The sequence below is a fragment of the Aulonocara stuartgranti genome, assembly GCF_965226115.1.
Source record: "Aulonocara stuartgranti genome assembly, chromosome: 17".
NCBI classification, from domain to species: domain Eukaryota; kingdom Metazoa; phylum Chordata; class Actinopteri; order Cichliformes; family Cichlidae; genus Aulonocara; species Aulonocara stuartgranti.
This window is the reverse complement of record NC_138953.1, coordinates 4,446,871-4,458,873: the sequence shown is the minus strand read 5'-3', so window position 1 is coordinate 4,458,873 and position 12,003 is coordinate 4,446,871. Positions and strand designations below refer to the sequence as shown.

General features: G+C 40.9%; 1 protein-coding gene across 1 annotated transcript in view; it reads left to right on the top strand.

Annotated features, from left to right (window-relative positions):
* The window catches only part of camk1da (calcium/calmodulin-dependent protein kinase 1Da), a 69,851-nt gene extending 62,472 nt beyond the window's left edge, over positions 1-7,379 (top strand). The window contains exons 6-11 of the mRNA XM_082511113.1: positions 356-431; positions 4,252-4,364; positions 4,950-5,028; positions 5,174-5,261; positions 5,789-6,050; positions 7,156-7,379. Of these exons, the coding sequence (XP_082367239.1) occupies positions 356-431; positions 4,252-4,364; positions 4,950-5,028; positions 5,174-5,261; positions 5,789-6,050; positions 7,156-7,280 (743 nt within the window). The 3' untranslated portion in view covers positions 7,281-7,379. The remainder of the gene's footprint in view (positions 1-355; positions 432-4,251; positions 4,365-4,949; positions 5,029-5,173; positions 5,262-5,788; positions 6,051-7,155) is intronic.
* The last annotated feature ends 4,624 nt before the right edge of the window (positions 7,380-12,003 follow it).

Sequence of the window (12,003 nt, the reverse complement as noted above, 5' to 3'; positions counted from 1 at the left end):
AGCAGCAGAGAAAATGGGTCTGAAGCTAACTAGAAGAGCTAGTTGGAGCTAGTTGTACCATGTATTTCTGCACCTATGAGAATCTGTACCTCCTGCAGAATATTTCCCACCGTGCACCGAACTGGCATGTGATTTTAATTTCAACAGACATGAGGTGTCTGCATATTTTCTCTGTACTCAGTCTCATTAAACAGCCCCTTTTTCATATAAAAATCACACCGCAGTTGTTACTGGACCTCAAGCTGAAAAAGTAAAAACGCACTGTAGTTAGGTTTACCACCAAACTGAGGTCGTTCCAAAGCCGTTTTTTTCTCTAACCCCGCTGTGTCTGCTTGTTTCTCCCTCTCTCTATCAGCTCCAGAGGTTCTCGCCCAGAAGCCGTATAGTAAAGCGGTCGACTGCTGGTCCATTGGAGTGATCGCCTACATCTTGTAAGTACCAATTAAACTTCTTTATATTCCACTGTACAGGAAGCAGTTTCCATCAATCACCATGACTGACATCACCAGAAAGCACCAAAGCTCCATTAGCACCGGGTCATGGTCACGGTGGGAAATCTGAATTCTTGATGCCTTATTCATCATTAAGGTTGTGATAATCGTGTTCATTGCCAGAAATGCGGCCAAGTCAATCAGCTAAATACATTCACAGGTTTGCCTTGCATTGAGTCACATGACTGCTAACCATTAGCTTGTCCATCCGTTGTATACACGTAATGCTGTAGGGTGAATTAATTTTTTTTTTGAAAAAACCAATTAGGAAATTGTTAACTAAAGTCATAAAACCAGTAAGAAGTAGGGTCGTTTTCTCATAGATTTCAATACAATGAGACCAGAGAAGTTGTCGCCCCTAGAGGCCATGCAGGCTTTGAAATAACTGAAATAACCCGTGTCTAGACACAGGTATGAAGCAGTTTTAGGTTACTGTAATCGTGTTTAATTAGTGTGTTATTTACACCTTTGGTTTTCCTCCTGTGACATATTTTTACCAAATCTTCCATCTAACATTATATCAAATCTCTGAGTAGCTATTAAAGTCGTTTTACAAGTTCCCTTGGATGTAATCTTTGTAATTAAATAGAATGAAGGTCTTTATAACAGCACAACAAAACAGCCATTTTCATACTAGTAGTTTTCTAATCATCAGCTGGGCTATGGAGACCTGGCTCGGCCATGTATGAATCACAAAATTGAAAACACCTTAACTGGAAAATCTGTTTGTAAACATGCATTCCATTCACATCACATTTACGCTCATTAAGCGGATCTCCATCTAGCCTTTGTCACCCTTCTCACCCTCGTCTGTGACGAGATTTCATTTTCATTTTCTTGTTTTTCACCAGTGTTGGTGAACAATGGAAACCATGTTTGTGTGCTCAGACTGCAATCTTGTTGTTGAGAACGCCACTGTTGGAGTTATTTTAAGGTGTATGTTGCCTCTGCATCTTCATTTATGTTTAACACCTGAGGAGCAATCAGAGAGCTCACAGTGGTTGAGAGGAAAGTAGGCGCAAACAAACTCACGTGACTCTCTCGCGCTGACTTTTTCTCTGTCTTTCTCCCGTTTTACGCTGTACTTTGTGGTGAGTAGTGCAGTAAAAGCTTTTGCTAGTAAAAAGCATTTGGTGGATTTGACAGCACAGTAGAAATGGCTGTGCGTGTGTATGTCCGTGTGTTGCTGTGTGCGTGCAGGGTAAAAGAAAGAGCAACTCCCTGCTGGCAATTAGCACAATTAGCGTTGGGATTCAGACCTTGTTAGGTTTTGACTGCTGCTCAGGTGGAAAGATCACATCAGGTAATCAACCATGATAATCAGCCAGGATCCCGAGTGCAAGTGTATTTGTGTGTGTGTGTGTTCGATGGAGTGGAGGGTCAGCCGAGTAACATGACAAAGTGAGTCTTTAAGCAAATGAGAAAGCAAAAAAAACAAATCAGAAAGCCCTTTTCCCCTCACGGCAGGCAGAGTCCTCCTTCCTCTCTGCCCGTTGCGTTTCCCTTTTATTCTTTCTTTCCGGTGTGTATTGATGGAGAACGGCATTTTAATGAGTTTTTATGAAAATCTCCTGGTGCATCCAGAACCTCGGTAATGAGGTGTTTTGGGCTGAGCGGCAGCTCTGCTGTTGCTCCGCTTTGTGTCGTTATGGAAAATCAAACTTGGACTTAAGTTCATTTGTGCTCATCAGCACCAAGAACCAGTAATCTCATGTTAATGCGATTAAGGCGATACAGCCAACTACCACTGCTACTACGCAGTCACAGTAATACACTGCTCTGAGCTCAAGTCCAGATGTGACAACAATACTGCGACACCACCTACTATTAATTCAAGTTTGCAAGTTTAGCAGGGGTACTGGAGGGTAGCAGAGTAACTGGAGTACTTAAATCTTGACTGCAAATTGTTCTTTGTTACCAGTGTTAAAGCGACCACTGCAAGCCACAACCTGCCTTCACAGATGCATTCTGAAGTGCGGACATTCCTCCTTTTAGATAGTACCTCGGATTTCCTACAGCCAGACTCAGTCAGCAATAATCTTTTACTAAGTTTTATAGGATGTATATTTTCTATCTTCACCACATATTTGATCTTTTTCTAAACCTAACCCAGTACTTCACAAAGTTGTTTTTAGCACCAAAGCCTAAACAGGAATTTTGTTTTGATCTGATAATGTATTTCAAAAAGTGGTACACAACTGAGGCAAGCTATCTTGTCATTTCTTTAAGCAGCCTTCGGGAATAGTTCTCCAGGCTTCCTGAAGGACATCCAAAGCTCTTCTTTGGATGTTTTCTGCCTTTTGTTCTGTTCTCTGTCGAGACGATCCCTCACTGCTTCAGTAATGTTGAGATCTGGGCTCTGGTAGGCCACTGTGTGTTTTTCTCTCCAGGTCTGCATTGGCAGTGGGTTTGGGATCATTGTCATACTAAACAATGAAGCCACTGCCAATCAGACTCTGACTTTTCTATGTTCATAATTTCATCAGTTGTCACAACAACACTGGCTGAAATTCTGCCCGGAACCACGACAGAACCGTGTTTTGCAGATGTCAGTAGACACTCACTCTTGTACATATTGATGGTGATTTAAACTTAAAATTTCAAATTCCTATTCATCAGTCCATAAGATCTGTTACCACAGATTTTTAGTCTAGTCTTGTGTAATTTGGTATACCAAAGCCTGGCTGTCAAAGGCTTTTTTATAGCACCCTTCCACTGAGATTATTTCTGAAGAATCTTCAGTGAACAGCAGATGATCACCTGCTGTGGCTAGTTTTTTTAAGCCTGCCACATCTTCTATTGTCCCCCACTTTTTCAGTTCCCTTGGATTTTCTTTTAAAGAACACACTGAACATCATGCTGCGATATACCAGGTTTTCAGCTAAATAGCTGTTTGAGAATCACCTTGTTAGTGCAACAATACAGGTTTATACCTGCCATTGTCTTTGGTATTCTTCATAGATTCATCTGGGAACAAGTGATGTGTTTGTGCAGCAGGCTGCTAGTAACAAAGTGCATTAAGATACAATTTAAAATGGGCTCTTTGCCAGTTTGTTGTCTGTGTAGAAACAACACTGGTTCGTCCCTTGGGTTATGTGCTTTATTATGCTTCAGTGATTCAGAGGTCAGCATTAAGTGACTTAACAAAAAAAAGAATCCTCTGAAGATCATTGGATACAACAACTGAACTGAAAATGGGTGAAAAAACAGCCAGTGTAGAAAGGAAAATTTAGATTTTTTTAAATTACAAGAAAGTCTGGTTTCTTGGAAGCAAAATACAGAAAAATGAAGGGTGGGTGGATTTTTAAGTCAAATTGTGGTCTCTGCCATGAGTAGCAAAATCCTTACAGGCTATAAATCTCTAAATAAGGAGTTTTTTACCTTTTAAAAATTAAATATATTCATTTCATATTCAGGGATCCTGAAAAGAGAAAAAGAAAACCTGTCAAATTCATGTCTAGAAACACAAATCTGCCTGTGGCACTACACTGTTGCCTACATGTGAGGCATTTAGGGGACATATGTAAATTGTAGCTACAAAGATTAATCTGGGTTACAGTATTCCCTTACAGACACAGATCTAGTCTGTCTCTTACATACACATGTGTTTGCATTTAACACTATGTGTCCTAAGCAAGGCAGTCATTTCAAAAGGGTGACAATGAGTAAAGGGACTCTGTAGTAATCAGTGAAATCATTTATTAATGAAAATAAGTGACTGTTAAAGATTCAACCAAAAGAATAAATATCTCGTCTGCAGGTTGTGTGGTTATCCTCCATTCTACGACGAAAACGACTCCAAGCTGTTCGAGCAGATCCTGAAAGCTGACTATGAGTTTGATGCACCGTACTGGGATGACATATCAGACTCAGGTGAGGCCTCCTCTTCCTCCTCCTTCCTCCACCATCTGTCCTTCCGCCTCCTCGGTCCATCATGTGGCACATATGGCCCACACACCACCTTTCCATCATAGTCGCTGATTTAATCTGCATGGAATGAAAATATGTGAGAGTAAGTGTGCGATGTGTGGTTTCATCCATTACCAGCACAGTTACGGGCATAGACTGGAAGTAAAACCAGCGTTCTATTGGCTGGAAGTCTATTTCAGTCACCAGTCTATTGTGTTAGTGAGGATAAAATCGCATTTATGGACTGTCAAGAAAAGCTTTGTGTTTTCAGAAGTGTCAAGTTTCCTCAGAGCAAATAGAAATCACTCCTGCACATTGTTAGTAATGTAGAATTAACAGAGGTCAACTTGGCTGATACAGTGAAAACCAGATGGTACACACAGCCCACGTTCTCAGTAGAAACCAAACAGTGCAACATCTGACATCTGAAAACATCTTTCCCTGATCGAAATGTCAAAGATTTTCAGTGTCGCAAAATGTTTTGTGAGTGGGTTTTAACGTGGTAAAAAACAATGTGGTGTTTATATGTTTGGTTTGTTTTTCTCCCAGCCAAGGATTTCATCAGCAGACTGATGGAAAAAGACCCAGCCAAGCGTTTCACTTGTGAACAGGCGCTCAGACACCCCTGGTGAGAAACACACATGCACACACAAACACACACACACAACAGCATCACAAAAATCCATCAAATCAATATTGATATCGATGTTGATGTACATTCAGAAGTATTGACTAAGAAATTGTGTTTTTGTGTCGTTATATATATATCTCAGGATCGCTGGGGATACGGCTCTCTGCAAGAACATCCATGAGTCAGTCAGCCGGCAGATCAGAAAGAACTTTGCCAAGAGCAAATGGAGGGTAAATTTTGTTTACTGCAGTTTATTCTCTGTGGTTTTGGCTCTACTGCAATAGACTACATTACCCTATTACAGCTCCTCAGCCAACTGTTTTTAGAAGGTGAATCACTCAGCAATAAAAACCTGGCTTGTCTCGTGGGTAAGATCTACCTCTCAACAGCTATTTACCCCTAAAGAAGTCAGAAGAAATAAGAACAAACTTCAGATTTCAAACAATTCCCATGTTCCACAAATGAAAATGATTTACTAGGTCATTTTAACACAATATATTTTACCATAACGTTACCAGGTTATTGAACTCTGTCGTCATAATAAGGTATGGCTCAAGAGTTTATGGTCTCAGTCATTAGTTTGAACTCTGTTTAAATACGGCTAGATGTTAATTTTTTAAACAATAGTTCCCATTAGTGAACAGAAGGATGATAAAGCAGGGTATACTTTAGTGCAGACCTAAGTTGTGATGGCTCAGCGTGCATTGTCCCAAGGTTTCGTGATCAGATTTTCCTTTTGTTTCTATGCTCTTCACAGCAAGCGTTCAATGCCACTGCCGTGGTTCGGCACATGAGGCGGCTGCAGCTTGGCAGCAGCATGGGGAGCAGCATTGATGCGTCCAACGCACCGACTAGGCCGAGTCAGACGCAGAAGTCAGCCCAAAGCCAGAGCCAGGCGGGCCAGAACCAGCCGGCTCAAAGCCAAAATACCGGCCAGACGGCGCAGAGCCAGAGCACCAGCGCTGTCGCCAGCAAGATCTCTTCCATCGATAACAACATAGCAGCTCCCCACAAGGATTGTGAGTATGATTCAGTGGTGTCAGTGGCATCAGAAAGTTAAGAGAACATATGTGAGCTGTTCATAGGAGTATGTAACAGTGAATGAGCAAAATTTAGGGCACAGTGTGGGATCGCAGTGCCTTGCAGTGTCTTCAGGATTTGGGACGTTATGAATTCCAGAAAAAGTGCATTTACCTGATCATACTGAATAGGTGTTCCACTTCTTTGGTTTAACAAACTCCTGGGTTGCTTTGGCTATATGTTTGGGGTCACTGACCTTCTGTATTATGAAACACTGCCCAATCAATTTGAGCATGAGTATGTCACTGAACACCTCAGAATTCATTCGTCTACTTCTGTCCTGTGTCACATCATCAATAACCACTATTGTCTCAGTGTCACTGGCAGCCATGCACGCCCAAACCATCACAATGGTTCTGCTTTATAGATGATGTGGCATGCTTTGGATCATGAGCTGTTCCACGCCTTGTTCATACTTTTTTCTTGTCCAAATATATATGGACCTAACTGTATTTCTATAAAATACTGCTTTTCATTATAAAAGTCAAATGTGCTGTTTGAAAATATAAACAGCAAGATTTCTGGTTTTTTAGAGGGGTAGCCCTGACAATGGAGAGGAAATGTTAATGTAAGTACGGTACAGATTTACACTTAATACCTCATCTCAAAGATGGAGCAGTGCGGTTTATTGGTGTAGCTCTAGTTACATCTTTGAGATAGACACACCTCATAAATGGATTGGATTTTAGTGCAAGAGAAATGAACAGTGGTAAACCTTGTTCAGCGAAGATTGAGTTAGTAGACGGCAGGGCTTGTAATACAATTCTGAACAATAAAATTTACACTAAATTACATGAGCTAAGGGCCAGAACAGCGTTACATTTATTACCTACGTTATTTTGTATTTTTCCTCAACATATTTAGCTGTACAGTGCAAAAGCTGTTTCATGTCTTCACTTCTTTATCAAAGTGAAACTAATTTTATCTTAGTGATCCAGTCACTAGTGAGAAATGCAAGCCTGTGGTCTTCTACTTCTTTTGGAAATCAAGGAGGGATTTCAGTATTACAAGCAGCTGATGCAGCTTCTCATTCCCTTCTTTCAGGTGTCACTGCACCAGTCACACCCTGCAGCCTGGCATCTGCAGCTTCTTCTCCTGCCACGGGGACGGAGCTGAACCGGCCACACCCATCTGCGGTCCCCGCCCCGGTTCTCACGGAAACCAAGTGACGCCAGGTCCCGCGGGGAACCAGCTGGGAGGCCACGGCGCTGTGAAGCAGGGAGAGCGGGAAAGAAAGAGAGATCGAGGACGACCAGTGAGGAAGACGATCGCCCTCTTCTTTGTCCCTCCCTCTCTTCGCTTTACTGCCTCTCGGATAGGCCCCCCAGCCAGTACCCCGCCCTGCTCGTGGGAGAGCAGAGGACTTTACCGCCACCCCACCGATTCAAGCCACCATTGTCATACTGCACACCCACCAGGATGTCAGCGTAAAACTCGTCCTGCCACAGCCACAGCACACCCACGGTCTCACACTGGGGATGTTCACACAGTTGGCTTTGATTATTACCTGATAAAAGGTTGTCCACTGCTCCACCTGTGAGCTGCAGTTGGTGGTTCACGGTGGAGCTGCTGGTGTCATACAAGTTCAACCTTCCCATTCAATCTGATCTTTCCCGCATCAATTTATTTAGTTTTTTTTTCCGACTTAGGTTTGACTGTTGGCAAACGGATTGTTTTACTTTTATTAACTGCTGTTAAATTTAAAGACGCTATGTGTAACAAACATATCATTGTCAAATTGATATTGCTACCTTGGCATAATTAGTGTAACCAAATGAGACAATACCCAAGATGAACCACATGTAGTTCCTCTTTATTAATAGCTGTTGTTGTGTTAGGATCTAAATTAGAACCCAATTCCCATCATCGCCAGATGCTTGGTCTAAAAACAGCAAATCTCACTTCCTGTTAATCAAACACATCTCCCTGCCAATCTGACCTGGTAATTGTGGAACACAGAAAACAGGCGGTCGTTGTTTTTTTTAAACACAAATGATGCAGATGTAGCAAATTCATGTTGACAGTGGTTTATCCGTGTAAAAATGCCACACATAGCACCTTTAAGACATTTGTGTGTCCTTATGGGCTTGGTTCTCTGTTTGTTTGTTCGTGCTTTAAGAAGTGCTTTAAAAGTACCATATGACTGTTGAGATGTGGAAACATGAGTAAGCGCTTTATCTATTTTGCACAGAAAGGATCAGACATAGATTAGCTGCCATTCACATGTGTTTATCAGATTGAGTAGAGATTGTAAACCTTTATTGATTGGATGTCAGAGCATTATACAACTTGTTTATTGTCTGAAAGATTCTGATTTGTTTATTATTTTCTTACTTTATTAAAACTTTTATAATAATTGCCCTTTAAGGGACACACATAATGGTTATTATGAAACATGGAATAAGTTTAGGATAGAATTAGAACACATAGAGATAAGTATTTACTGGAAAACACGTCCAGGTAAAAAAGTCAGAAACTAAAGATGGATTGTCATTAGACTTCCCAAGGAGCTACAGGCAACGCAGCATAGTTACTAAAAGAAAGGCCTGGTGGGTCCTCAGAGACACAATCCAGAATGGAGAAGCTGTAGCCTGCCGTCGTTCTTTATGTCTCTACCGAAGCCATGATCTCACCTTCTTTATTTGTCAAGCTGCACCCAGTCCAGAAGTGCTCAGGGAAAACTGCAGCTGCACTGTGCGCTGGTGAACACCAGTTTCCTGATTTAGTCTTTTTATTTTTGGGGTTTGTCACAGTCCGGCCGTTCCAGCCAGCATTGCAGTTAATGATCCAGGCTTCAGGACGTTAGCTGTGTCCTTACTGTAGTGTTGTGTTGGTGCGCGACTTCAGCATTGATAATTTAGACCTGGACTTCTATTGACCATATACATACGTGGGCTCACTGCAGGCAACAGCAGGGCATCGATGCTTACTTTTGAAGCTTTTTTTGAAGCATTTTCAAGAAACGTCACGAAATGTAATTAAAGACTGAAAGCAGCGATTCACCAACCACGCTGGCTGATACCTGCAGCACTTTTCAAAGAAGTTGGGACAGGGGCATATTTCCTAATCACCACTTATTTCAATTGTTTTGAAAAACCTGGAGGCCGATTGCTGTAGTTTTAAAAGAAAAAATGTTTATCCCACTATTCTTTGATATTGGATTTCAGCTGCTCCGCAATGTTTCTGATAGCTTTCAGAAGCATTTCTGAACACATGCATGCAGTGATTTCCATTAAAGAAAAGCAGCAGCAGTAATTTGCAACTAACCTGTCCTATGGTGGCAGTTGATGATCTCTATGGACGGTTTATGCTTGTCAGTGTAGCCCTAAAACATGTGCAAGTGTCCCCAGGTTAGGCTTTACCACCTTTTAAGAGATTACAGGGCTGTACTGATGTCACTGGTGATGCGTGCAACACCCAAGTCCAGGTTTTTTAGGCATTAATCTACTTTTCCAGTCGTTATTTCTGCCCCAACTCTTTCAAACTTTTTGCTGTTTTCAAATATATAATGATATATAATATTACTTCATGTTTTCTTTATGCTATTTTCAATTCAGTGCGGAGGTTAGGACATGGTAAATCAATGCATTCTCTTCGTTATTTACATTCTACATGTTGTCCCAACTTTTTTGGAAACAGGGCTCTAAATAAATGCACAGATCCACGACTCAGTCAGTATTTTTGACTACTAACCCGACTTTTGTTTTCTTCACCTAATGGAACTCTTGAACATGGCTAATGGCCTTTCCTGTCCCAGAACGCAGAGCTGTACAATGTAGGGTGCTCACTCACACATATCAGATTGTCATGTCTTTATTCGATGCAATTGTACCGATCCCTTTATTGAATTGTAGCCAAAGACTATTGCTTGGTAATGAAGACAATTTGGTTCATTCTGCAGTGCTTGACAAATTAGAACAAAACTAGCCAGATTTGAAGTTGTTCAAGATGGAAACTAAGGGCTTAATTATAGCTGCAAAATAACCTAAAGAGAACGTTTTGTGACCTTTTATCTTTTCAAAATCTGTTGCCATTTACATTATTTTTATTGCCTGAATTGTCTTGCTAAAAAACTGTGTTCATAGTGCTTGTCTCGATATGTGGCAGTATGAGGTGGGTGTGAGGCCACATTTGGATAAAATTTGGGTTAAGGTGAAAATGACAGTAAATCTACACTCACCGAAGTTTTCTCGAATTCATTTTTGGTTCACTGCACAGTTCTGTGTGTTAGACTCCATCTACCATCTAGTTTATCATCTCTTTTGCCCTCACTGGAAAGGATAAGGAGTAATGTTTCTAAAGTATTTCTGCATTTTTCCTATCGTCAGCTAATGACAAAGTCACACTAGGGTAAAAGTGGCTGAAGATTGCAGCATGTCCAAAATTACTGTGGCGATGTAGAACGATATTATGATCTTGCTTCCTTTGAAATGGTTGCTTCGAACACTGGGACCAGTCTGCAACCACTCGCAGTCAGCTGCCCCCTTCAAAGCAACTTTGGTGTGTCAGGAAGGCAATAAAATGGCAATAAGACCAAGTCAGTCTGCTATCAGTTTGTGATGGAATGGAAACAAGTTGGTAATTACATGCTGTCTGTTTGTGATAACACTCATTAACTTTGATAAATTGGTTAAAATTGCTAATTTGTTGCCATCTTCATACACAGAAATTCATCAGAACCTCATAGATTTGAAACAGACTCAGAAATGGCTCTATAAGTAATGACTTAGTTGCTGCATGATGGCAATTTATTCCAAAAATGGCATCGGTGCTTGGCAACCTTGCATTTATATTGGAATATAACCAGACTACAACCAGTTGAGACAAATCCTCTTGCAGATGAGTTGCACTCACTAGCACACTGACTGAGATTGATTGCAGTGTGTTGGCAATTTGTCTGTTTTTAAAGTGTGTTAATTTACACACCAATTATTTCTAAATTCTGCTATTCAGAGTCTGTGTTTGGAGACTGGTTGCTTTCGTCAGTAAAAGCAGAAAACTTGAAAATGCAAGTTCCAGGTCATCATCCTATTTTTCTCTAGCATAGACTAAGCCATAATCCCACAAAAAGTCCAAAACCAGCATTGTGTTTAATGTATCTTACCTAGTTTACAAAGTTCTTGCCCCATCTGAAGCTCTGACCCCAGAGTCCTTCCTTCTGTTGGTTTTTCAAAAATAAGATGTGGGTCCAAGTATGTGAGTGTGATGAAGCAAAATTTCCAGCCTAATCCAGCAGTGTGTCTAAGGTGATGTGTTTCTAATAGGTTTCGGCCAAAACATTATGCGCAAAAAAACGCCTGTTTTTGTAGGTGCGCTCGTTATTGGCTTTGCTTGAAGGTTGTTCAGGGGAAGAAAAATGTCATTTATAATCTTTTGAAGGATGACAACATAGAAATCCATCAGCTATAATGCACAATGTAAAGTCGCAGAAAGACCATAAACTACTGATTATGTATTTTAAGTTCAGTTAGTCACATTATGGGATGTGGGCCCACCCCATATTGGAGAAATAAAAAGTCAGTATATCTTTAGCTTTTCATTCTGTCTGTGGCAGTGGGATATTTGACATTTTAAATACCCTTTTAATGGATAGAAGACTGCGAAAACCACTAATCATGCTGCAGTTCTTGTTTATAAAACTACAGTCTCCGCAGAATGTACTGTTTTTCAAGCACTATAGGATAAATTGTAAAACTTGCATAATATATGGTGACACTACTGATGCATGCACTTCTCGGTGTCATGAAGACTATTCATTGGCTGAAAACACTTCTGTTACTTTATGCACAATGCTGTAGCAACCAAGCAAGTCTGAAGTTCGATGAGTATGAATATTTAAGGCAGCGTGGGTCAGGGCAGTCAAAAAAGAAGCAAACTTCTAATGTTTGAACT